This window comes from Amphibalanus amphitrite, unplaced genomic scaffold (genome assembly GCF_019059575.1).
Source record: "Amphibalanus amphitrite isolate SeventyFive unplaced genomic scaffold, NRLGWU_Aamphi_draft 000746F_arrow, whole genome shotgun sequence".
Taxonomy (NCBI): Eukaryota; Metazoa; Arthropoda; class Thecostraca; order Balanomorpha; family Balanidae; genus Amphibalanus; species Amphibalanus amphitrite.
The window spans coordinates 137,646-162,651 of record NW_024882240.1 but is presented as its reverse complement, the minus strand read 5'-3'; the positions used below and the strand labels follow the sequence as shown (position 1 = coordinate 162,651).

The window sequence follows — 25,006 nt, the reverse complement described above, 5'->3', positions numbered from 1 at the left end:
TTATGGCAAAAAAGTACCTACTCTAAATTTATTACGTAAAATTTTCAAATTCAATTTTTAGGCGTCACAGAACACACAGAGCAAGCCAAAGACCACCATTCGATTTCCAGTGATGAGCTGCATCGAATAGATACCCCTTTTATGCAAAATATCAACTTTGACATTTAACCTTCTTTGACCTGGCTTTGACCTGACCTCCACCAGAATGTAATCTAAACTGGCCCCAATGGCCGTCTAGCCCACACCATTGAATTGTAAATGTAAAATTGCCCATAAAACATGTATCACACGACCCCAGCATAGTTGGGTTCATATTGTGACCCTTAGTGACCTGACCTCTGTGACCTGACCTGGCATCAGTGACCTCCTTAGGCAACATATGTATTAGGCAACCAACGCTCCATCGATGATTTTCGATAACATGCCTTTTATTTGATGTGTTAAGTGTTAACTGACTGTAACGCATTCCTTAGACGAAATCGGTGAAAAATGCGACCTTTGACCTGACTTGTGACGTCATGGGTTGCACCTAGGTCAACGAAACTTGGTAACAAGGTAGTTCTCTGGTGGGGCTATCGAATGCTCTTTGAATTTTCAAAATCGGTCGGTAACTTTCCGAGATCTCAGGTGGAAGGCGAAACGGCTGCACCACCCGATCAGGTGGTAGAGTCCGCCAATAGCCCAAGGGGGCGCGGATTATTTATTCACTCATACAGTGTCATTTATTTTGAGAACACCTTTCTCACGCCCTGACATGGTCCTCTCGTAATAGATCGAGATGAGGAGAGTGTTTTCACGCCTCCTTAATAGAGTTGCAAAGTTTCCCTACCGCATTACCGGCATGCCGGTAATTTTTCACTACCGCAGGTTTTTTGTGGTATCTGGCATGTCTTGCCGGTAGCATGCCGGTATTTTTGGTTTTGCACAAACAAAAATTATAAGCATATGATTCAAACTTTGGACACTAAGAGGAAAATGTGACATCTCTTGTAGGGGTAAACTGGAATCAACAATGCAGGTTTTTTAGTATGCCGGTAATTAAGTGGTGTTTTTGCTTTGGGCGTGGTAGCATGCCGGTATCCCCAAAAAAAATTGTGGGGCGGGGCGGTGCCGGTAGCAGCCTTTGGGGGAAACTTTGCAACTCTACTCCTTATGCACTGCTCTAGTGTCATTGAGCTATATCAACTGTCAGCGGTTTTCGGACAATGAAGTTCTTACTGAATCCAATAGAAGTCTTTGATAGACGAAACCGGTCCGCTTTTTCTTTTTCTAATTGTTTTTGAATATATTCGTAGACTACTGGCTCTTTACTACAAAATTTGAGAATGCTCCTTTTACTTTGACCCGAATGATGTGCAGCTGAATTTTCCCTCTTGAATGATTATGGACAGCTGGCGAAATTGACTTCAACCTAAACTACCGACAAACAGAAGAAAAATCTGACACAAGCCTTCCTCAATCCTCTCACCTTATTCAACCGTTGAAACGTTCAAGGCATTTGTTCAGTCCGAGTTGCTATGTCGACCACCCGCGCCGTGCTGGGGAGGGGGGGGGGGGTTTACGCCCCCCCCATTAGGTTTTTCGCGAATATCTAAAAAACGGCGACGCGTAGCGCCGCTGTTTTATATACACCTGTTCTGACATCTTTTTCGCACATGTTATGAAAATTTCAGACACCGGTCATTCAAGGTCAGGTCACCAGGTAACGTCAAGTGACCTTGCCTCAGAAAAGGTTCGAAAGCTCGCTGTAGCTACACCGTCTGAGCGATCACTTTGAAACTGTCAGTAATTGCTGAGGGTAACAGACTAACAGTATGTATAAAATGGATACCTCGGATTTTTTATCTCTGTGACCTAAGGTTAAGACAATTTTGCGACTGCTCCATTAGGTATAAGTCAATGGGAGAAAATTGAAATGCGCCTCTTTTGGACGAATTTCGTTCTACACCCTCTCAAACATCGGTCCATAGACACACTGATCGGAAAATTGCACCTGTGACCCCTGTGTGTGCCCCTGAGGTCATTTTAGGACATAAAAGGTCTTCAGCAGTTTTTTTGACTTTTGACAGAGACGTGCTTGAGCGGTGAAAACACCGTTGATCTGAGGTCAAATTTGAGGTCATTCAGAACGGTGCTCTCTAGGGGTTAAAGCGTTGATCTGAGGTCAAATTTGAGGACATGTTGGCGAAAGAGCGTTAAAAGAGCTATCGAATGCGCTTTTCCGCGGCGCTGTAGCTCTATTGGTTCCCGAGTTAGCCGTCGGGTGTTCAAAATCGTTAAAATCAACAAAATTTGACATTTGATGAATCCTGGTGACCGGACCTTTGCCCTAACCTTTAAATGACCGAAGTGTTTTCCTCCTTATTTTTAACGCTCTTTCGATTGCCGCATATCGCGTGTCGCTACGTGGCCCAGGAGCCGAGTTAGACGGAGGGGCGTGAAACGCCCCCCCCCCCCCCAGCACTCGACGGAAAGTTCATATCACCAACACGGCGCGGGCTAATTGTTATGTTAGTTAGCTTGTAGCCATGTACCTACTTCTGCCGGTCACCGCTAGGCCCATGTACTTCTGCCGGTCGCCGCTAGATGCTGTGAACCGCGAGTTACAGTTTTGTTAATAGGTGTCGCTTTTACCAGTCTCTAAATTGCTAAAGCCTTCGATTAAGTTGTGCGTCCCCCTTTTAACGTTCCGTTCGCTTAAACTGCTGTATTGTTTGGACAACTGCATTGGCTATGTGTATATTAAAAACCATATGTATTCGTTTATTACATTCGATGTTCTCGCCAACATGTGTGCAATACTAGATAAGTAAGTTCGTATGTAAAACTATATATGTCTCGATTTTGTGGCGAAATACTCACATGGACGATTTTCCACGCGCACACTGATATTGGTCTTTGATTCCGCTCTTTCGATACGCTCTTTCTGGTTTAGAGCGTTTGGTGGTGATAGTTTCGTTTCTCTAGGTTCCATTAGTTAGGTTTCTTTCTCGTTTTCGTTCCCTTCGCTTTTCCCCATGTCGGGGAAAAGACGCCGCCCTGATCCCCCGGACTCCGACTCTGACTCCTCCTTGGCCGACTCTCCTGATCACGTGATGGATTCCCAACTCCCGGCTGCTGACCCCGCCCCGCCTCTGACCGCTCGCCCTGGCTCTGACCTTCGCTCGTCCTCGACCACCGCCCCCGGCACTGACCCTCGCTCGACCCTGGCCTCCGCTCCCGGTACCGACCCGCGCCCGAACCTGACCACCGCTGGCCCGTCTATGGACAAGCCTGAGCCGTATCTTGAGTCTTCTGGATCGTATTTGGTGATCAAGCCGGTTGATGAAAACGTTTCTTTCCGTAAGGTGAATGTGTTCTGGCCCACTAAATATCTAGGGATGATCTGTGGCACCGGTAACCTGGATATCGAAACCCCGGCGAACGGAACACTTATCGTCAAGACCGAAACCCGCGCTCAAACCAAGGCTCTGCTTAAATGCACTCGCTTCTGTGAGAAAGATGTGACTGTCTCTCTGCACCATGCTCGCAACACCACGAAGGGCACGATTTTCGCTCCAGAGATGCGTTACATGTCCGAAGAGGAAATCCTCAGCGGACTCCGTCCTGAGGGGGTCGCTCATGTCCGCCGCCTCACTACCTTCAGAGACGGCCAGAGGCGTGACACTAGCTTGCTGGTGATCACGTTCAACACAACGAAGCTGCCAGACACTCTGCTTGCCGGCCACATTCGCTACGAGGTTCGCGTCTTTGTCCCAAACCCTCTCCGCTGCTTTAACTGCCAACGCTTTGGACACGGCTCGAAATTTTGTAAGCAGACCGCACGGTGCCACCGTTGTGGTGCAGCTCCGCACGATGGCTCGCCCTGCTCCGCTCCAGTAAAATGTCTCAGCTGTGATGCCACGGACCACACTACCAACTCAAACCAGTGCCCAGTGTGGAAAAAAGAAAAAGAAATCTGCACAGTAAAAGCCACCACGGGTGTTTCATACCCACAAGCACGCCGCTCAGTGGAAGAGAAAGTCTCCAAACAGCCAGTCAAGTCGTATGCCCAGGCCACACAGACTCAGACCGTCTCCAGCGGTACACAGACCGATGCCATCCCAGAGCTCCCTCCTCTGAAGTGCCTCTCGCCTCTGACTCCTGAGCCTATGGCTCCCGAAGCGACCGCCTCCACCAGCGCAACCCAGACATCTGAGACCACTGATGCAGATGAGCAGATGCCGTCTCTCGAGTCCCCACCAGCTGCTTCTCCTGAGATCGCTCAGAAGCCTAAGTCTGTCGGTGCAAGCCGCTTCACTAGCTGGACGAGGGTCCAGAAGTCTGGTGGCTCCCGCCCCAAACCCTCAGCTTCCCTCACAGGTGATGGACAATCCAAGGATCGCCAGTCACGTCCACCGACTCGGGTGGCGATGGGGCGTAACCGCGCGCTGAGCTGGGCCTCGCCCAGCCGTGGTAACACATCTCGTCACCAATCATGAATAGTTACACCATGCTCCAATGGAACTGCCGAGGCCTACTTTCCAAGTGGGCCGAACTAAAAAACTTTTTCTCCGTACTTACTCCTGTACTTATTGCGCTACAGGAAACTTGGTTTTTACCGACCGATCAGTACAATTTCAATTTATCAAACTACACATTATACAGACATGATGAGCTGTACGGACAGCGCCGCCATGGTGGTGTCGCATTATACGTAAACAACGATTATACACATTGTGAGCTTGATATACAGACAGATTTACAGGCCGTTGCGTGTACCATGTATGTCAACGGCAGGAACATCGATGTTTGCAGCATTTATATTCCTCCCGATTTTGATAATACAAACCTTCTTAGACAGCTTAACAATCTCACGGACCAGTTTCAAAACCCCTTTCTTCTTCTCGGCGATTTCAATGCCCACAGTCCGGCTTGGTTGGACACACAATCATTGAAACCCAGAGGAAGAGTTCTGGAAGATTTTCTTGATATGAATAGATTAGTAACACTCAACTGCAATCAACCGACACACTTTAATTTATCACATAATACAGAGTCAGCCATCGACTTATCTATTTCTTCTTCTTGCATTGCCCCTTGGTTCCACTGGACTGTTGATAGTGATATACACGATAGCGATCATTACCCGATTTTTCTTCGTTTTGGTTTTCCAGTCCCGGGTATCAGCTCTTTCATCCCCCGCTGGAATCTTGGCAAAGCTGATTGGATTAAATTCACAGAGTTGTGTGAATTTGAACACCACGAGCGCTTTGCAAATCCTGAAGACGGTATTTCATACATCACTGAAACATTAATATCAGCCGCAAAAGAGTGCATTCCTGAAACCAAGCCATGCAAAAAAGGAAATGCTGTACCGTGGTGGACACCCGCGGTTCGATTGGCTATAGCAAAAAGGAAAAGAGCCTTCCGTACTTACCTTAGACTTCGCACAGAACAAGCCTTAATTAACAGAAATAGGGAGCGCGCAAACGCTCAGCGAACTATTCGGGCAGCCAAGCGCGACTCCTGGACCCGATTTTTGTCTTCATTTACTTCTTCGACGCCTTTATGCAAGATTTGGGATTTAGTTCGTCGTTTATCCGGAAAACGCACAGCTGCAACTTTCCCGGTGCTTAGGCTTCCGGGAACAGCCAACACCATTAGTGAACCAAATGATGTCGTAAACTGTTTAGCTCAACAAGTTGCTTTCACGAGCTCAAATGAACGCTACCAACCACAGTTTATAGGTAGGGCTCGTCAACGATTTTTGCCTGACCCAGATACTTTTCTCTCAGATAACAACGAATACTACAATGTTCCCTTCACAGCACAGGAATTAAATGAGGCCATCGGTTCCGCCGGAAATACTTCCGTGGGGCCTGACAAACTTCATTATTCTTTCTTCCGCCATCTTTCGGAGAACTCGAAGCTTTTCATTCTTCAGACGTTTAATGATCTGTTCTGCAAGCAGGTCTTCCCAGAGCATTGGAAAGAAAGTATAGTTGTAACTCTATTAAAACCAGGTAAAGCTAGGCATAACGCAAACAGTTATCGTCCTATAGCCATGACAAGCTGCATAGGCAAGCTTTTGGAAAGGATGGTCTCCAAACGTTTATCGTTTCACCTCGAACAGCAAGAGTTGCTTTCGAAATTCCAATGCGGGTTTCGAAAGCAACATTCTCCAATCGACCACTTGATCCGTTTGGAAAGTGATATACGGAAAGGCTATAAAAAGAAACAACATACTTCAGCAATTTTTCTTGACATTAAAAACGCTTTTGATATGGTGTACAGGCCGGCATTGATTCATAAATTAGGCCTGCTTGGCATCAAAGGACACTTGGCTTTTTATTTGTGCAACTTTCTCTCGGGAACCAGGCGTTTTCGTGTTCGGCTCCGCTCAGTATTTTCCAACACGTATGAAACACAGAATGGACTTCCACAAGGTAGCTGTTTATCTCCAATTCTTTTCAACATTATGATTGACGATTTATTTGAAAACATTCCTGCTGACACATCTTTCTCTCTCTTCGCCGATGACAGCGCCATTTGGTGTACCACACCTGACTATGACATCGGGATCCATCGTCTACAAATAGCACTACATAAAATAGAAAAATGGTCGGCCTTGTATGGTTTGGAATTTTCTCCGGAAAAATCTGCGTTTATGATTTTTTCCAAACACAACATAACACAGCCATCTTCTCTCCCTACCTTGAACGGGACGCCAATTCCACTCGTAAAAACTTTCAAGTTCTTGGGAGTCGTCTTGGACCCCAGATTATCAATGGTACATCATGTCAAACACGTTCAAACAAAATGCAAGAAAAGGTTAAATCTGTTCCGCTGTCTCACCAGTACCCCAGCGGGGGCAGATCGCTCGGTACTTCTAAGATTATATAAAAGCATTGTTTTACCCATTATTGAGTATGGGGCAGTCATGTACGCAGGGGGCTGTAAATCCAGTTTGATTAAGTTGGAAGCCGTCCAAAACAATTTTTTGAGGTTAGCTCTAGGAGCCATGAAAACATCACCGATATCATCTCTTCAAGTAGAGGCTGACATTATTCCTCTGCACATTAGGCGAATGGATTTATCTTTACGATACTACTCAAAAATTAAACAATATCCGTCACACGCAGCTCACACAGCTATATCCGTTCTTCCTCGGCTGCATTTCAGTTACCTCGGTCGATGCGAGAGACGGACCGGGCTTACATTGGCCTCACGAACAAGAAAATATCAAACTGATTTAGGATACGAGTTACCCAATGTCCCACCACTACCGCATTGTGCCGTATCGCCTTGGACGGCTCATCCACTTTCGGTGTCCTTTTTGTTTACGGCTCGTAAGGATTCTCTCTCTCACGGCGAAGTGAAGCAAGCTTTTCTTAGTTTTCAGGCGTCCAATGCTCTTTTCCATTTTGTTTACACAGATGCCTCAAAACAAAACAACACGGTCGGCATCGGTATATTCGCTCCAGAATATCCACAAACACTTGTAAGGGTACAAAATGATATTTCTGTCTACTCTGCTGAGCTACACGCAATTTTCCTCGCTCTCAAACTTATTCGCCATCACCACATTCAAATGGCATGCATATGTTCCGATTCCAAATCAGCAGTTTTAGGCCTTTTGCAACCTGATACCACGCAACATATTTGTTTAAACATACTTAATTTGCACCAACAACTTATCGACAACGGAGTTAAAATACAGTTTTTGTGGATACCTGGGCACAGCGGCATATATGGCAACGAAAAAGCAGACCAATATGCCAAGCAAGCCCTAGCGATTCAAGACATCACCGCGATCCCTTATACCTCCAGCAATATTCGAGCCTCCATAAAACAACATTGTTACCACTTCTGGCAAAACAGTTGGGACACCGATGGTATTGGCACACACCTTCATCGTATTAAACCGTATATACAACATTGGTCATCATCAAGTCGAAAATCCAGGAGAGAAGAAAAGGTTTTGGCAAGACTACGAATCGGACATACTTACTTAACTCATTCTCACATATTCAATCGACAGCCAAGGCCTACTTGTCCTTCTTGTAGGTCTCCTCTTACAATCGAACACATTATAGTACATTGTCGTAAATATCATATACATCGTAAACCAATAAATGACTACTGCCGGGCACATGTTGTACAAATGAATCTACCCATCGTTCTTGGTGATGATCATCCTGCATTACTACAACTTCTCTTCTCTTTTCTCCTTAAAACGGATCTTCTTCATCGTCTGTAGGTTCACTAGTTTCTTCATTCAGTTTATTTAATTCGACTTCGTTAACACACCGGTGCGAAATGGTCTAAAAGACCGAAGCACCTAACCAACAAAAGAAAGAAAAAGAAAAGGCGAAATACAAGAGATATCTGTATCTTACAGTGTTTCTACTGGCTACACCAGCCAGATTGGTGACCCCGCGTTCTGCGCACTAAGGGATCGCTATCCCCTCGTGTTCCCTGGCACACCGACACTGGCCTGCACCCTGAGCTATCTCCTCCAGCTCTCTTTGTGTAGGAAGGAAGTGGCGGATGGTGTGTCTCCACGAGGATCCTTATTTTGTGCTGTGTGGAACTGGATAACGCCGACTACTACTGCTGCACTAAGGACCAGCTACTTCATCGGCTCATCTTACCGAACGGCTACCTCTGCAGCTGCACCGCAGCACCTGCCGATCGCCGGATCGCCGTCGCCGCCACCGATCTTCCCGACCATTGCTCTCGGCAGCCATGGACCAGAAGACCCAGCCTGCCGGCGCCGGTGCAGCCGCCGGAACCGGTGCAGCCGCCGGCGCCGGTGCAGCCGCCGCCGCCGCCTCGCATGCCGCTGCTGCTGCTGCTGCCGCTGCCGCCCAACCGGACTACCTCCGCGTGGCGACCGCGCCACGCAGCCACGTCGCGCCGCCGCGCTTCTTCGAGGAGGACCCCGTGATCTGGCTCGTCCAGCTCGACCTCTTCTTCTCTCAGGCAGCTGTGGACGATGAGCTCAGCCGCTTCCGGATCGCCGCTACTCTCCTTCCTGGCCACCTCCTGCGCGACTTCACCGACATCCTCCGCAACCCTCCTCAAGACCGACCTTACACCATCCTTTCCGACGCCATCCGTCAGCGGTTCGGCAAATCAGTCGAACAGCGTCTTCGCTGCCTGCTCTCTGGCCAACAACTCGGCGACAGGCGTCCTTCCCAATTCCTTCGGCATCTCCTGGACCTTGCTGAAGCTGAAGGCTCACAAGATTCCCCGCTCATCCGTCAGATCTTCCTCAATGCTCTTCCGCCTCGGACTCAGCCCTTCCTCCAGTGCCTGCCGCCTGGGACGGACCTTGCGACCATCGCTAGCACTGCCGACCGACTCCTGGAGCTTCCGCAGCAGTCGGACGTCGCTGCACCTACCTCAGGCCTTCTCGCCGCGGTATCGACTTCTGCGCCTGCTGCAGCCTCACCTGCTGCTCCTGCAGGACCCTTCCACCTCCAAGACCTGATGAGTCAGCTGCTGACTGGTATCACGGCCCTCACAACATCAGTCGCCACACTGGTGGACGAGACGCGCCGCCGAGAGAGGTCTGCATCCCGTGCCCCCGGCCGCGCTCGCCACCGTCCACCACGCGACCTGTCTGCTGCTGCCCGGTCACCCAGCCCTGCAACCAGCACATCTACCGGCGCTGGTGCTTCCTTCTGCTGGTACCACCACAAGTTCGGTACCAACGCGCGCTCATGTCAGTCACCGTGCTCGTGGTCTGCAACCGCAACTCCGACCTCGGGAAACCAGCAGTAGGACAGGTGACACAGACGTCTACACCTGCCCTGCTCAACTCTGACGTCCCTCCAGCCAGCGGCCTTCTGAGACTCAAGGACAACAACACTGGCATCACCTTCCTCATCGACACTGGAGCCGAGTACAGTGTTCTTCCAGCGACACCCACCGATCGTGCTCGCGGAACCAACGGTCTGGATCTGCAAGCAGCCAACAACAGCAGCATCCAGACCTATGGTCAGCGCATGCTCACGCTTTCTCTTGGCCTCAGAAGAGATTTCAACTGGATCTTCATCATCGCGGACGTCTCCCATCCTCTCCTAGGAGCCGACTTCCTCTCCTCGTATGATCTCCTCGTCGACACCAAGAGAGGCCGTCTCATCGACCACCTAACTGAGTTGTCCTCACCTGCTTCCCACTCCTCAGTGCCATCCACCGGACTGACAGCCGTCGTCGGAACCGACAACCCAGCATTCCTTAACCTCCTTCGAGAATTCCCCAGCCTCACCCAGCCGTCACATCATCCGGAGCCACAGCACTCAGTCCGACATCACATCGAGACTACCGGCCCTCCGGTCTTCTGCCGCCCACGCCGTCTGGATCCAGCTCGACTCGCCACTGCCAAGGCAGAGTTCCAGCGCCTCCTCAGTCTCGGAGTCATCCGACCCAGCAGCAGTCGGTATGCATCACCGCTGCACATGGTGCCCAAGTCGTCTGGAGATTGGAGACCCTGTGGTGATTACCGTGCACTGAACCGCATCACAGTGCCTGACCGGTACCCACTACCACATCTCCACGACTTCACTGCCTGCCTCGCTGGGACATCGATCTACTCTCGGCTCGACCTCGTCAGGGCCTTCAACCAGATACCGATGGCCCCAGAAGACATCGCCAAGACAGCGATCACAACGCCCTTCGGCGCCTTCGAGTTCCTCCGTATGCCGTACGGTCTCCGGAACTGCGCTCAGACCTTCCAAAGGTTCATGGATCACATCCTCCGTGGCCTGGACTTCGCCTTCGTCTATGTAGACGACATCCTCATCGCCAGCAGCAGCATCTCGGAACACCTGTCACACCTCCGAGAGGTCTTCAGCCGTCTTTCCCGCAACGGTGTGCTCCTCAACCCATCGAAGTGCGCCTTCGGCATGGAGAGCATCTCCTACCTCGGCCACCAGATCTCCAGCGGAGGCATCACTCCTCTCGACGATCGAGTCAGTGCGATCAAGAACTTCGACCGTCCAGAGTCAAAGAAGAGCCTCAAGAAGTTCCTGGGGATGATCAACTTCTATCACCGCTTCATCCCACACGCTGCTGCTCTTCTGGCACCTCTCCACGGCCTGACTGCCTCAGACGACCGAGCTTCTTCAGTCACGTGGACCCCAGAGGCAGACGCCGCCTTCTCTGCAGCCAAAGCCGCCCTCGCTGACGTCACCCAGCTCGCTCATCCCGTCAAAGATGCAGCTCTGAGCCTCAGCACTGACGCCAGCAGCACGGCAGCCGGCGCCGTGCTCCACCAGCGAGTTGGTGGTTCTCTCCAGCCTCTCGCCTTCTTCTCGCGCAAGTTCACGCCCACCCAACGCCGCTACAGCACCTTTGGACGGGAATTGCTCGCGATGTACCTCGCCGTGCGACATTTCCTGCCCTATCTGGAAGGACGCGACTTCGAGATCCTCACGGACCACAAGCCGCTCGTCTTTGCTCTCAAGGCCAACGGCAACGCCAACCATTCTCTCCGTGAACAACGTCACATGGACCTGATTCTGCAGCACACCAGCAAGATCGGACATGTTCCTGGACACCTCAACCCGGTAGCTGACGCCATCTCACGGATCAGCTCAGTGTCTGCGCCAGCTTCTGCCGCAGCTACACCTTCACCCGGCCTTCTGAGCCTGGCCGACATCGCCCTACACCAAGCCAACGATCCTGACCTGCCGAAGCTGCAACAATCCTCATCTCTGGTCATCCGTGACTTCCCAGTCCCTGATCATCCGCATCTACGTCTCTGGTGCGACACCTCAACGGCCACACCTAGACCTGTAGTCCCAGCCAGACTCCGCCCTTCCATCATCAAGAGCTTCCACGACTTGTCTCATCCTGGCATCAACGCTACGCGTCATCTCATCTCATCGAGGTTCATCTGGCCCCACATCAACGCGGACATCCGTGCCTTCGTCCGGAGCTGCCAGCACTGTCAGCGTGCCAAGATCCAGCGCCACACGAAGCCACCCATGGGCAGCTTCCAGCCACCTGACTCTCGCTTCCTGCACATCCACATCGACCTTGTCGGACCACTTCCTCCGTCCCATGGCAACTCCTATCTCCTGACTGTCGTCGACCGCTTCACCCGATGGCCCGAGGCAATTCCTCTGCCCACCATGGACGCCGTCACGGTGGCTCGGCATCTCGTCAGCGGCTGGATCGCCCGCTTCGGAGTACCCGAACTCATCACCACCGACAGAGGATCCCAGTTCGAGTCCCGCCTCTGGACAGAGGTCTCCAAGCTTCTCGGCACCTCTCGGATCCGGACCTGCGCCTACCACCCAGAAGCAAACGGGATGGTAGAGCGCTTCCACCGCCAACTGAAGTCAGCTCTGCGGACCGATGACGACGCCGCTTCCTGGTCGGACCGACTTCCTCTGGTGCTACTCGGAGTGCGCACGGCCCTCAAGGAGGATCTCGGATGCACTGCTGCAGACCTAGTCTATGGTTGCAGTCTCCGACTTCCTGGTGACTTCCTCTCCCCCATGTCGTCGGACACTTCTTCTGATCCGGCTTCCCTAGCCTCTCGTCTCCGTGCCGCCATGTCGGAGCTCCGTCCAACTCCTCCTCGTCCTGGTTCCCGCCAAATCTTCATCTCTCAAGACATGCAAACCTGCTCCCACGTCTTCATCCGACGCGATTCGCATCGCTCTCCTTTCCAATACGTCTATGACGGTCCTTATCGTGTCCTATCCCGCGACCAGCACACCGTCACCATCGACCGTCTCGGGCGACGCGACACCGTCACCCTGGCTCGGTGTAAACCGGCCTTCACGGACAACATGCCTGCCGCAACGCCGCCTGCAGCACCGGACGTCCTGGTGAACGACACGCCTACTACAGCGACAGACAGCTCGGTGGACCGCCCGCCTGCTGCATCGCCTGCACCCAGCCGCTCAGGTGCCCCCGGCGGCTCTCGCCCGGCTCGCCGCGTGCCGCCGGGCCCGCCGCCTGCTTCGCCGCCCCCTCTCCGCCGTTCGTCGCGTACTCGCCGCCAAACTTCTTTTTATGGTGTTTAACTAGGGCGGGGGAGTGATAGATAGATAGATAGATAGATAAGCTTTATTTCAGACTCTGGGTCCATACTCTTAAATACTGATGATTTCAGTCAGTGCAGTGGCAAGACAACCAAATGTCACACAAACAATCATTCGGGCCTGTTTCAGCACTCGCGCAGAGCTATGTGCTAAAATGAACGTACAGTTGCTGTTGCCAGTGGCGCCTCAGGCGAGAACGGTATTTTACACTCGAATTTTCAGTCTTTTTTACCAGCTCACTATCACATGTACTCAGCCTGCACATGAAGTTGTAGATGCGCTGTCTGATGAGAACGGCACAATGAGGAACACGGTGCACGACACATGTGTGAGAAGAACTCTCGTACCTAGAAATGCCTAGCATAGTTTTCAATACCGTATGGTAAGCCACCATCAGCCGGCGCAACATACACTGACGATAATTTGACCACAAGTGTGCAGTGTACATAGATGAACAAAACGCTGTAAAGAGACGCGCCTTTGCTGCTACCGAGCACATGTGAAAACGACGAATCAGCACATTCCCCTGTTTGTACATTTGTTTACACTGCCGATCTATGTCAAGGTCATCTGAGTAAGCATGATTACTGATGATATGCCCTAAGTACTTTACATGATCAACCTCCTTTAGAGGAACACCTTCAATGAACAGCCTTGGCAATATCAAATCTTTCATGTGTTTAGAGCGACAAGCCAGTACAACACTTTTCTTTGCATTGTACAAAATATTGCAAGTTTTTCCAAATTCTCCACACAATGAAATCAGTTTGCTCAACCCTGCAACCGACGGTGATAACAATACTACATCATCTGCGTACATCAGATGATTGATTTTCGCATCCCCTACCCAGCAACCTACATTCTGTCTATTTAACAAAGAACTCAGACCGTCCATATACACATTAAACAGATATGGGGACAATATGCCACCCTGCCTAACACCGTTCGATACCCTAAATTTAAAGGAAATGGCACCACCCCACCGGACACACATTTCCTGACGGGCGTACCAGTACACGAGTACACGAACAATGTATATTGGGACTGCTCTGTCTCGAAGAATGTCGAAAAGCCTTTTATGCTGTACACGATCGAATGCCTTGCTTGAATCCAAGAAACACATAAATACACTGCCATTCATGGACTTGTACAGATCAATAGACTGTTTCAGGAGGTATATGCACTGGTCAGTTCCCATTCCCTTTTTGAAGCCAAACTGATTGGAGGCTGTCAACAGGTGGTCCTCCATCCGTTCCAAAAGGATTAGTTCTAGCGCTTTACTCATTACGCTAGCTAGCGCAACAGGTCGGTAGTTATCTTTTGCAGTGACCTTACCAGCTTTATCCTTGATAATCGGCACCAGGACCACCGCCATCATTGATTCTGGGAGAATGCCATGCATAAGTAGTGCTGTGAAGCAAGCGGATAACTTTGACGATAAACTTTTCCCCGCATATTTCAAGTTTTCGGCCTGTAAACCATCAATCCCACTAGCTTTCCCACACTTCATTTTTTGGACAGCATCCTGAATCTCGCCTTCGGACACTCTGATATCACCTACAGACGATTCCCTGTCCTCTTCCCAGAGCGTACCATCTGATGACGGCATCGAATTGAGAAGGCTGGAGAAATGTTTCCCCCAAAAGTCAGCAATCTCACCCTCACCACACACACCGTCAATCACTGATGGTAGGGGAGTACTACTGTTACTCAGCGATCTTATTTCTTTCCAAAAAGATTTACAGTCATTGTCACATAACTTTTTGGCGATGGCTTCGCGTCTCAGAACACTTTCATTTTTCTTAACAAAACGAATGGCATACTTACACCTGGCCCTGCCTCTGCTGTAGGCATCAAACACTGGGCCATGCTTAGGTTTCCCTGCTTCTTGCCAAAGTCGATACAGGTCTTTCGATTCTTTGTACAGGTCAGAAACATAGTAATTCCATCCAGGGACACATTTGAAAGACTTTCTGGCCCTAGCATCGTTTACAAAATTTTCTGCCTGCAAAAGGGCGCGACATATTTGTTCGTACAGCGCTATGCACTCTGCCCTGTGTTCCTCTGAAGTGCAGTTCGGTTCAGAACATGTTATGCCTGGTGCATCAGTTGCAACACTAGTTAACAAATCCTTACATTTATCAGAGTATATCTTAAGAGATTCAGGAGATAACTGGTCCCACTTAGTGTTACTTTGCACATCGTTTTGAACCGCAGTCATCTCTGGTAGCTGTGTGATATCCATTTTGAGCAATAGCGGCAAGTGATCACTCAATGAGGGCTGATCGCCAATTTCCATATCAGAAATAGCAGCATGTGCATCGCTACTGGCAACAACATGATCCAACCATGATTGAGTACCCCAAGCGTCGCTTACATACGTAAAACTGTCGCCAGGTAACATCGCATGTGATGATAAATGAAGGCTGTTAGAATCACAAAATTGCACTAAGGCAGGGCCAAATAAGCTATTGGAGCAATCCTTCATATCAGCATTCCAGTCACCCAAAATTAGAAAGCATGTGGTGTTAAGGTCGCTGATGATGCTTTCTAAAACTCCTAACTGTTCAGCATACTTATCGGTATTCTCACGACACTGAAATGGCATATATACATTAAGCACGATGAGACGTTTTGTGGGCAGAGAAATCTCAAGGGCACAGCACCAGTCTAATTCTAAGTCAATAGGTTTCGCAAATGCTGCCATAGACTTCCGAAACAGGATAGCTACACCACCAGACGGATGACCAGTGCATATACCATCTCTAAAATCTACTGTTGCACAACCAAAACCATAAAATTCTTCATGGAGACTATTCAGGTGACCTAGCTCCTGCTTTGAATACCACGTTTCTTGAACACATGCTATGTCCGCGCACTCTAATACATCAACAACATCAGGGCGTAACGACAGGCTTTTACTAGTTTTGGGGAGACCTCGAACATTGAAACTAGTCAATCTCATGCGGATGAGGAGCTTGGGCTGATGGTGGCCCGGTTTTGAGCGTTTGTGATCGGCCCACGCCACCTTCTCACATAGGTGTTCTCGGGCCATAAGTCTGGCTGTATTAGCATGTTTGGCTCCTCGCATCTGCAGCTGACACGAAATGACCTGTAAGTGTCATATCGAGTTTGAACGCTCTCAACTCTAACATCACTATCTGCGCCCAGCTTTCCTATCAGGAAAGTTTTGACCATCTCAGGGGACACAGACGTGTGGAATCTAGACACAAAAATGTGCGCTCTCCTATGGGACCTACTGTCCACTGTTAACAGTCCAGTGTTTTTCGCCGCGCCAGTTACGCTCCCGGAGGATTCGTTGGTTGCCCTCCCCACAGCTGTGGAAGGACTAGCGCTGGGTGACGCTGCAGTCTCATTTTTAGTCACAGGAACCGGTTTTAGCTTACCGTTTACACGTCTCATCGTCAACCAGTCCTCCTCCTCCTCCCGCTTAGCTGTAGATGACACGACATCTGCATATGAAGTAGCTCCCCTTCTCACTTCAGCTTTATCACTAGGAGAACTGTCGTTGGAGCTGTTCGAAGCGTTGCGCGAGTCATGGGCAGTGATGTAGCCATGTACCTACTTCTGCCGGTCACCGCTAGGCCCATGTACTTCTGCCGGTCGCCGCTAGATGCTGTGAACCGCGAGTTACAGTTTTGTTAATAGGTGTCGCTTTTACCAGTCTCTAAATTGCTAAAGCCTTCGATTAAGTTGTGCGTCCCCCTTTTAACGTTCCGTTCGCTTAAACTGCTGTATTGTTTGGACAACTGCATTGGCTATGTGTATATTAAAAACCATATGTATTCGTTTATTACATTCGATGTTCTCGCCAACATGTGTGCAATACTAGATAAGTAAGTTCGTATGTAAAACTATATATGTCTCGATTTTGTGGCGAAATACAAGAGATATCTGTATCTTACAGTGTTTCTACTGGCTACACCAGCCAGAAGCTCCTGTTGTAAGCTGTGGAGTCGTGGACCTGATCTTGAAGGAACTGGGCCTAGCATTACCATAGCAAACGTCAACAAAAAAAATTAATAGTTTGTGCAAAAAATAGCATTTCTTTTATGAAGTATTTGCGAGACCCTCAACATCATCCCCATTCAGTAGCGGCGGAAAACCTTCAAGGGGGGGGGGGGGGGCACTGCCGACTTTTGGTCCCATTCTTTCCATGCAACGCTCTCTTTCTCCTTCTCTCTCCCTCTCCCTCTCCCTCTCCCTCTCCCTCTCCCTCTCCCTCTCCCTCTCTCCCTCTCCCTCTCCCTCTCCCTCTCCCTCTCCCTCTCCCTCTCCCTCTCCCTCTCCCTCTCCCTCTCCTCTCTCTCTCTCTCTCTCTCTCTCTCTCTCTCTCTCTCTCTCTCTCTCTCTCTCTCTCTCTCTCTCTCTCTCTCTCTCTCTCTCTCTCTCTCTCTCCTCTCTCTCTCTCTCTCTCTCTCTCTCTCTCTCTCTCTCTCTCTCTCTCTCTCTCTCTCTCTCTCTCTCTCTCTCTCTCTCTCTCTCTCTCTCTCTCTCTCTCTCTCTCTCTCTCTCTCTCTCTCTCTCTCTCTCTCTCTCTCTCTCTCTCTCTCTCTCTCTCTCTCTCTCTCTCTCTCTCTCTCTCTCTCTCTCTCTCTCTCTCTCTCTCTCTCTCTCTCTCTCTCTCTCTCTCTCTCTCTCCTCTCTCTCTCTCTCTCTCTCTCTCTCTCTCTCTCTCTCTCTCTCTCTCTCTCTCTCTCTCTCTCTCTCTCTCTCTCTCTCTCTCTCTCTCTCTCTCTCTCTCTCTCTCTCTCTCTCTCTCTCTCTCTCTCTCTCTCTCTCTCTCTCTCTCTCTCTCTCTTTCCTCACAATATTCTCGACTGCCACAGCGTTGTAGGACTTGTTTCCAGACAGGTCCAGGCGCTCCCCGCTCCGCGCAGGCCCCAGCCCACACGGCCCAACCGCTCAAACACCCTCCGGCGGGTGACCTCTGACCTCGGCGACCTGACCCCAGCCGACCGATCGCGTCCCTCTCCACGCCTCCGCCCCGCTTCCCCCACTACGGCTGCGTAGTAATTGTAGCGTGTGCAAAGGTCACGTGACATTATTTACTTCTGCGGTTTGTTCGGCTGACAAGAGATGGCACTAGTGGTCTGTGGATCAGAGGCGGGGCTAGGTTCTACGACTTCTTGGGGCACACTTTAGGGCAGAAAAGAGGTTTTTTGGCTCCCCATCCCAAAATGCTTCGACTATACAAAACAAGTTAGATATTCGAAAATCGGAGGACCAAACGGACCATTTGACGTATCTTGCGCGACTGAGAATTGATCGGTCTTCAAACTACTGAACAAAAACGAGGTGATTAGTAGCAAGTGCTGGTGACTGTACGGCCCTCCATGTATTAAGTGGTTGGTTGCCAACATCAAAATAAGCGATCTGCATTGACGAATACGTCTAATGGCTGTTGATAACCATTGCCGAAGTGTGTGCATGACCCTTTTCTCATTTCTATTGAGTCATTTTACAGGAGTGTCTCTCTCATTCGAAGTTATTACACCAAAAGCACATAGGCTAACCAACCACTCTTTTGCTGGAGGGCCGTACGTTACAATGTATTCTTTTCCAGCGCCGCAGCCCGTAGGCCACTCCATTGCACATTTCTAAAGGGCATTGGAATGCAAAACGGCTACTTGCAAAGCTAACTTTTATCCCCTACTTACAGTTTTGGTTAAGTTTTCTCTTGGAGGAATGCAAGAACAAAAATGTGACCTTACGGTCGATATTCAAAATAGAATATGATTTAAGGCCGTCGGCATATATAGGGGAAGGTGGGGTAAGACGGACCAGCTAAGGTTTGAGGCCGCATATCTTGCTACACTGCTCTCGTAATTCATATTATTTATAGTCTTCGGAATGCTCAATCCTTCCTCTGTTGATATGTGTAAAGACTAAATTCCAAATTAAAGACATCTAGGTGGTGGATGCTCTTAAAGAGGGACATGTCAAAAACTCAGACAAGAAAAAAACGTGGGGTAAGACGGACCACCCAGCAGTGCCTGCTATCCGTTCATGTGTGTTACACTTCTGCTCTATACTCTTGTAAGAAAAAGTAACCAGAATGGTAAAATAACAAAATGAGCCTTTATTCTTTACTCATGTGTGATGGAAGTGCAGCTAAAAGCTGGGAACATGTGTGTTGATTGTCGTTTGGCATGAATGCATGCTAACTGAGCACTTGCATGCATGGCTCACATGCATGCAAGACTCCTTCTTGCATGCATGACTCCTTCCTGAAAAAATTAGCTTACTTAAACTTGTGTCAATGTTTTGGAAAAGAACTTTCCATATGCAGGGTACAATGGAACACCACAGGGTAAGATGGACCACAGTGGTCCGTCTTGCCCCAAATCTAAATTATGTCATTATCATGACGTATATGTCAAATAGCCCAACATTGCAAAACCTTGCCTTTCCTAAAGTGTGACTATAACTAAGTTTATAACTTTGTTCTTCACAGTTAAGTGCAAAATAGAAACTAATCATGCAAGAAAGGCGCCGTAATTGAATCACCCGTAGACCTCTTATATTAGATCGGTTTGACGAAAAACAACATTTTTCTCAATAACTCAAAAGCTATGCATCCTAGCAGCATGAGCTCAAGGTGGCCATTGTTACGAAGGAAAACAAACATAGTGAGTGCATAAAGCAGTAGATACCAGCAGCGGTTCAGCCGGGAGGGCTGGTGGTCCGTCTTGCCCCGCTGGGCCGTCTTACCCCACCTTCCCCTATCTAAACAAAGTTTACTTAGCCAACTCCGTGACAAAAAAGTGCGCAATCATGCAAACAATTGGCATTTTTTCAGCGAGCCCCTTGGGAACTCTAAGCAATATTGCTTACTACAATCGCTGGGAGATCGCCACGCCATCTACGGGATGAATGAACCTCACGCAGAAATCCGTATAATGTCGGGAGCATTCTTTCTTTGTTGGCTTTTGTAGCACGATGTTAATTGAATAAGATGTTTTGAAATGAAATTCCAACCACACGATAAAATATTATGTGCAAAAGTTCGCTTTGAGCCGCCTTTTAGGTTAATAACATAAAGGGAACAGGCGTGCAGGTCAAAGAAGCAATAAGCTTGAATCCCAAATACTAGGTACCACTATAAAGCGGAAATCCTCAGCAGGCAGCTGAACAAAGCAGGCGAACACTGACTAGGATCCAGAAAAGGTGCATATGGGCTGATTACAGAGCAGAGTAAAATACATTCAATGGGAGTACATGCCTCGGGTGTTTGAGCTACCGCTCAATGTAAGTAATTGTAGGTGACCTGTCAAATATCAACATAGGATGACGGCACATGTTCCAAACGGGGCTTCTGTCTCGCCTCTCAGCTTTGAATGCAGCTACCCGCAGTTTGCGGTATCTCCTCAGCTACAGAAGCAGCCGGCCTCATCATCTGATATTTTCAGAAAAGTCTCCAAGTTTTGCACTCAGCTTGGAAACTCTGGGCCTCAATTTGAATGTAAATGAGGAAACTTAAGTGGACGAATAAGGACGTGAAAAGCGCTCTTCACCGATGAAATCCATTTATGCAGCTGGAAACACCCGTCTCTCATCTACCTTGTTATGCCTTTTCTTGTCGTCGGGAAGGTTACTTGCGTAAGGAGGAGCTATGGCGGAAGCCTTTAGACGTAACTATTTGCGAAGATTTGACTCGCTGCAGATTCCGAATAACTGCTAGCCGATAAGTGCGCTCTTTGCTTTTGCAGTGGCTGGCATTCGGTCCGAGTCCAGCGAGTCTCTGAGACGAAATTGAGGTCATCAGTCTATAGAACTTGGAATCAGATATGACAGAAATCGGAATGATCGACAGAACTTGAAACTAAATTCGACCGAAAGAAGAATAATAGAATACATTCAATGGTAGTTTGGTGATGAATTGTAACTTACGCAGACAATGGCAGTTTTGATTTTTAATAATACCTAATACTTGCTGTTTCTGGAAAAGTAACGAACATCAATTTGAATAAGTCGACTCTGTTTTTTTTTTACAGTACCGCCGGAGCCGCCCACAATATACGAAGGCCAGGGACGCATGCCTGGCGAGGGGATCATCGGACCCTACAAAGAGGGCGACACCACTCGTCTACTATGTGTGGCCTCCAACGGTAAGTACAGGCATCAAACATTGCTACTTTGAGGCGTTATCGTTAGTGGTTTCATTGGGTTTTGTGATGTAACGGGAATTCATGATAATAAAGCGTTTTTGGGAAGTGTAGGGCAGCTTGAGATTGGACCGTCTTACACTCATCATTTTCCGATAGCCTGTAAAACGTAAAACAATCACAACCATTCCAACCAGTGACGTTTCGATCTCCCACGGTCTTCACCTGACCCTGGCAGACCTCCCTCCTGACCCCTGACCTCGTCCATCTACCCCTTGTTCGACCTGCGGATCGCGGGCCGAGTCCGCAGGGCTCCGTCTGACCGTAACCCGGTCGTGCGGGCGCAGACGGCCGTCTTGAGCTCACCACCACTGACCATGGGTCCGCCTTTATCGGCCGGGTCAATTTGCCAAATGGCCCGGCCCACCCGCTCAGCGGCCCTACGACTCGAGCAGACAGAAGATGGCTTCCTTCCCACACTACGGCGATAACATGAATCGCCAAGACCAGTTGCGGCGATGGCCGAGATGGCTTCTAGTTTGGTGCGAGAGAGCAACTTTGACGTGGCAAATGAAACATCTAATTCAGCTCACGTTATTTCGCACTTAACCACTTCGATAGCAAATTAGTATCATGTAATGGAATAGACAAGCTGTTAGAAGGCTTTTAAAGCATGGGGATTTGGTTTCTATATTCTATGCATACATGCACGCATCGAAATGCCAAAATCAGTCAAACAATTTTCACATGACCTCTCGGTCGCTGGCTCTAAACTTTTCCTGGTTCAGCTGTCACTCCCCGTTAGGTTGACTTTCTGTAGCAGCCGCCGTCTCGCTGTCGGAAACAATCTCACTTTGCCCTGTCCTCTTACCATGCGGGTCTCACCCGACACTAACTCCGCAATGTCCACCGTCTAGCTCGGTGAGGGCCCTGTTCTGTGACCGTCTGGAGACGCTCCTCTTTGCCAGAGACCGGTATCTCAGATCTCCCAGTCTGCGGTCGGCCCCTCGCTCTGTCTGCCTTACACCGACGGACGTTTGATTGCGGCTGTAAAGTCTTCTGGTCGACAATCCGGTTCTCGTGAGCTGAGAGAGGCCCGTCGGAGACCTCCCTCAAATGCGAGGTCGGCCGTGCTTCCGCTGTTCGCCGCAGCAGCCGGAGAGAGAACGAGAGTAGGAAGGAAGATGAAGGACAGATTGATCGGGTCTGGAATCGGAGCATGGGCGGAGGACGTTAAATCGTAAAAACAAATTTCGCTAAAAAGTAAACACGACGCTGAATCTCCAAACTAGCCTCTGGAGGTGTTAACTCAAGGGTAATATCCGCTGGATTATTCAGCGCATTCGAACATGCGCAGTCGATCGATCAGCTGCTGGCTGCATCCGCAAATGGTCGGCCGTTCCGCCACTATGAACTCGGCTCCGACGGCGGCGGACAGCGGCAGCGCATCCGGACCTCCTCTCCGGGCAACAAAAACGGCAACGCTGGCGTGCGGCGGCGGCGGCCGGGTCAGCAGGGTCGCGTGACGTCATTAGCCAGCTGACAGTCGTGGGCCAATCTGACTGTCGGAGCTGTTTTCAGAGCACGTCGCACTAGCCAGAGCTATTAAGCTAATGACTATTAACTCCATAACAATGAATGGATGTTGTGTTTTTGTTCGTCGATGATCCGGGGCCGGGCTCTTTGCCAGCTAGCGATAGCGTTAGTCGCAGTGGGTGCACGTAAATGGAGATTTTTTTTATAGGTTTTTCATCATCAAGAGTAAAAAATGAACTTGATGATAAACGAAAATATGCCAACGTTTTTTTTGTAACATCCACGAAAATATGCTAAATAAAAAATATGGGAAAATGGTTACCTTTTGCTGTAGGTACCTAGATGTTTGCCACTTGATTTGTTCTTCTGGCTTCAAATTTTGTTGCTAGGTAATGCTGCCTCAAATTTGATTGCTCTTGAAGTCTGTTATTTGGTTATCTGTTAGTTATGCTAAACGCTAGCATTTTAGATAACAACTGTTATTAGCCTCGAAAATTAACTTCATTCACTACGGATATTAGCACAAACACACGCCAAGCACATGCCTAATAATATAAGCAAATCTAACAAATTCTTAGCTTTGCCAGTCACTAAAAAATATCGCTAATCTATGAAAAATCAGCCGGCCTTACTGATGCTTTTTTATGTCAGTGGAAACCGAACATGACTCCTGACCTCCCACCTAATTTCAAGGAGGCTGCAGCCAAACGTGGCCCCTGACCTGACCTCACATCTGCCCTCAGGGAGGCCACAACCAAACGTGACCTGGTGGCGCGATAACGCACTGGTGGACGCTACCTGGGCGACCACGGAGGAGGGCGCCACTGAGAATCAGCTGACGCTGGGCCCGCTGCGCCGTGCTGACCTGGGGGCGGTGCTGACCTGCTGGTCAGCTAATCACCCCCTGGCCACGCCCCGCTCCGCCACCGTCACCGTTACCATGATATGTGAGTGAGCGCTGACCCTCAGGGGCCGGATCACAGGCACAGAGCTGAGCTACCGAAAGGTTGAACCTTCTGAAATTTCCCGTAGCCGGGATGTGGGTGGGTTTAATTCAGTTACTTTGTTGAATTTTCACACCGTGCTATACCGCGAGGTGGAAGCATCTGTCTATTTTTAGGATATATTTTCTCATATGTCACGTACGAAACTAATCATTCAAGGAAAGTTTCACCGTAATTTGATGAAATTAAATTTCATTACGTCAAACTTGTCCTCAGTTCAACCCTTTTTTTAATTAAAACCAAGAATCAGAGAAAAAGTTAGCGCAACTTGCCGTTCAGGTTATGAGAGGGCAATGACAAATCGCCTTTTTAGTTCTCATAGATTGCAGCATTTGTTTTAACCCGCGCACCGACGGGGGGGCGGATATCCGCCCCCCCTTAGGTTTTTCGCGGATAGCGGGAAAACCGCGGCGCGTAGCGCCGCGAAATTTGGTATGACTATTCTCTCATCAATTTTACACATGGTGTGCAAGTTTGAACCTCCTAACTTTTAAGGTCAGGTCACCAGGTCACTTTGAATGACCCAACCTCAAGTCACTTTTTTGCAACTTTGTCACCGTGCCAGAGCTACAGTAGATGTCAGAGGCCTTTGAAAGTCGCAGGATGTTATTAGGTCATTAGTAGCTACAATTTGTATATCTCGGAATTTTGATGTCGGTGACCTAAGGTCAGGTCAATTTCGCGACCTCCCCATTATAAGTCAATGGGGGAAAAATCAACTCCCTGTTTTTACCACTAAAACGGGTCGGAATGGCCCCATATACCATACATGACTTCACATACGATCAACCTTCACTACCTTGAGGTCTGTTTTGCTGTTGGGCAGCTGTAAGGTCATGTGACGTCATCAAAGGTCACCAAAGGTTTTTTGCCAATAACTCCTTACAGGAACAAGATACAGCCGCGCGGATGGTCTCATTGTGTTCAGCTCGTCAAGACGCATCGAATGATATACATGATGACCTCGAGGTCACGTGACCTGAGGTCAACCTTTGACCTTGACCTTTCGAGGTCAACATATATATCATTCGATGCGGATTGACGAGAGGATCACGATGATGCCCTTAGTTTGTTCCTATCTTGACTACTTCGAAAGTTATTCGAGAAAAACCCTCTCCATATCTAGCGCCGCCATTTTGACTTTTTCGACCCCTGTGACGTCATCTTTGACCTGACCTGAAAATGACCTTTGTAAAAATTGTAGACCTTGTCCGTGCGTATCCGATGCCGTTTACCGCTTGTCGCTATCTTGCTTCGTTCTCGAGATCTCAGGGGGGGGGCGGTCATCCGC

The 25,006-nt window shown here is 49.1% G+C and overlaps 1 protein-coding gene across 1 annotated transcript in view; it reads left to right on the top strand.

The window, feature by feature from the left end:
* Positions 1-25,006, top strand: part of LOC122365524 — an 83,532-nt gene that overhangs the window by 19,252 nt on the left and 39,274 nt on the right. Inside the window, exons 4-6 of the mRNA XM_043336793.1 lie at positions 9,826-9,987; positions 21,065-21,178; positions 23,455-23,658. Of these exons, the coding sequence (XP_043192728.1) occupies positions 9,826-9,987; positions 21,065-21,178; positions 23,455-23,658 (480 nt within the window). The remainder of the gene's footprint in view (positions 1-9,825; positions 9,988-21,064; positions 21,179-23,454; positions 23,659-25,006) is intronic.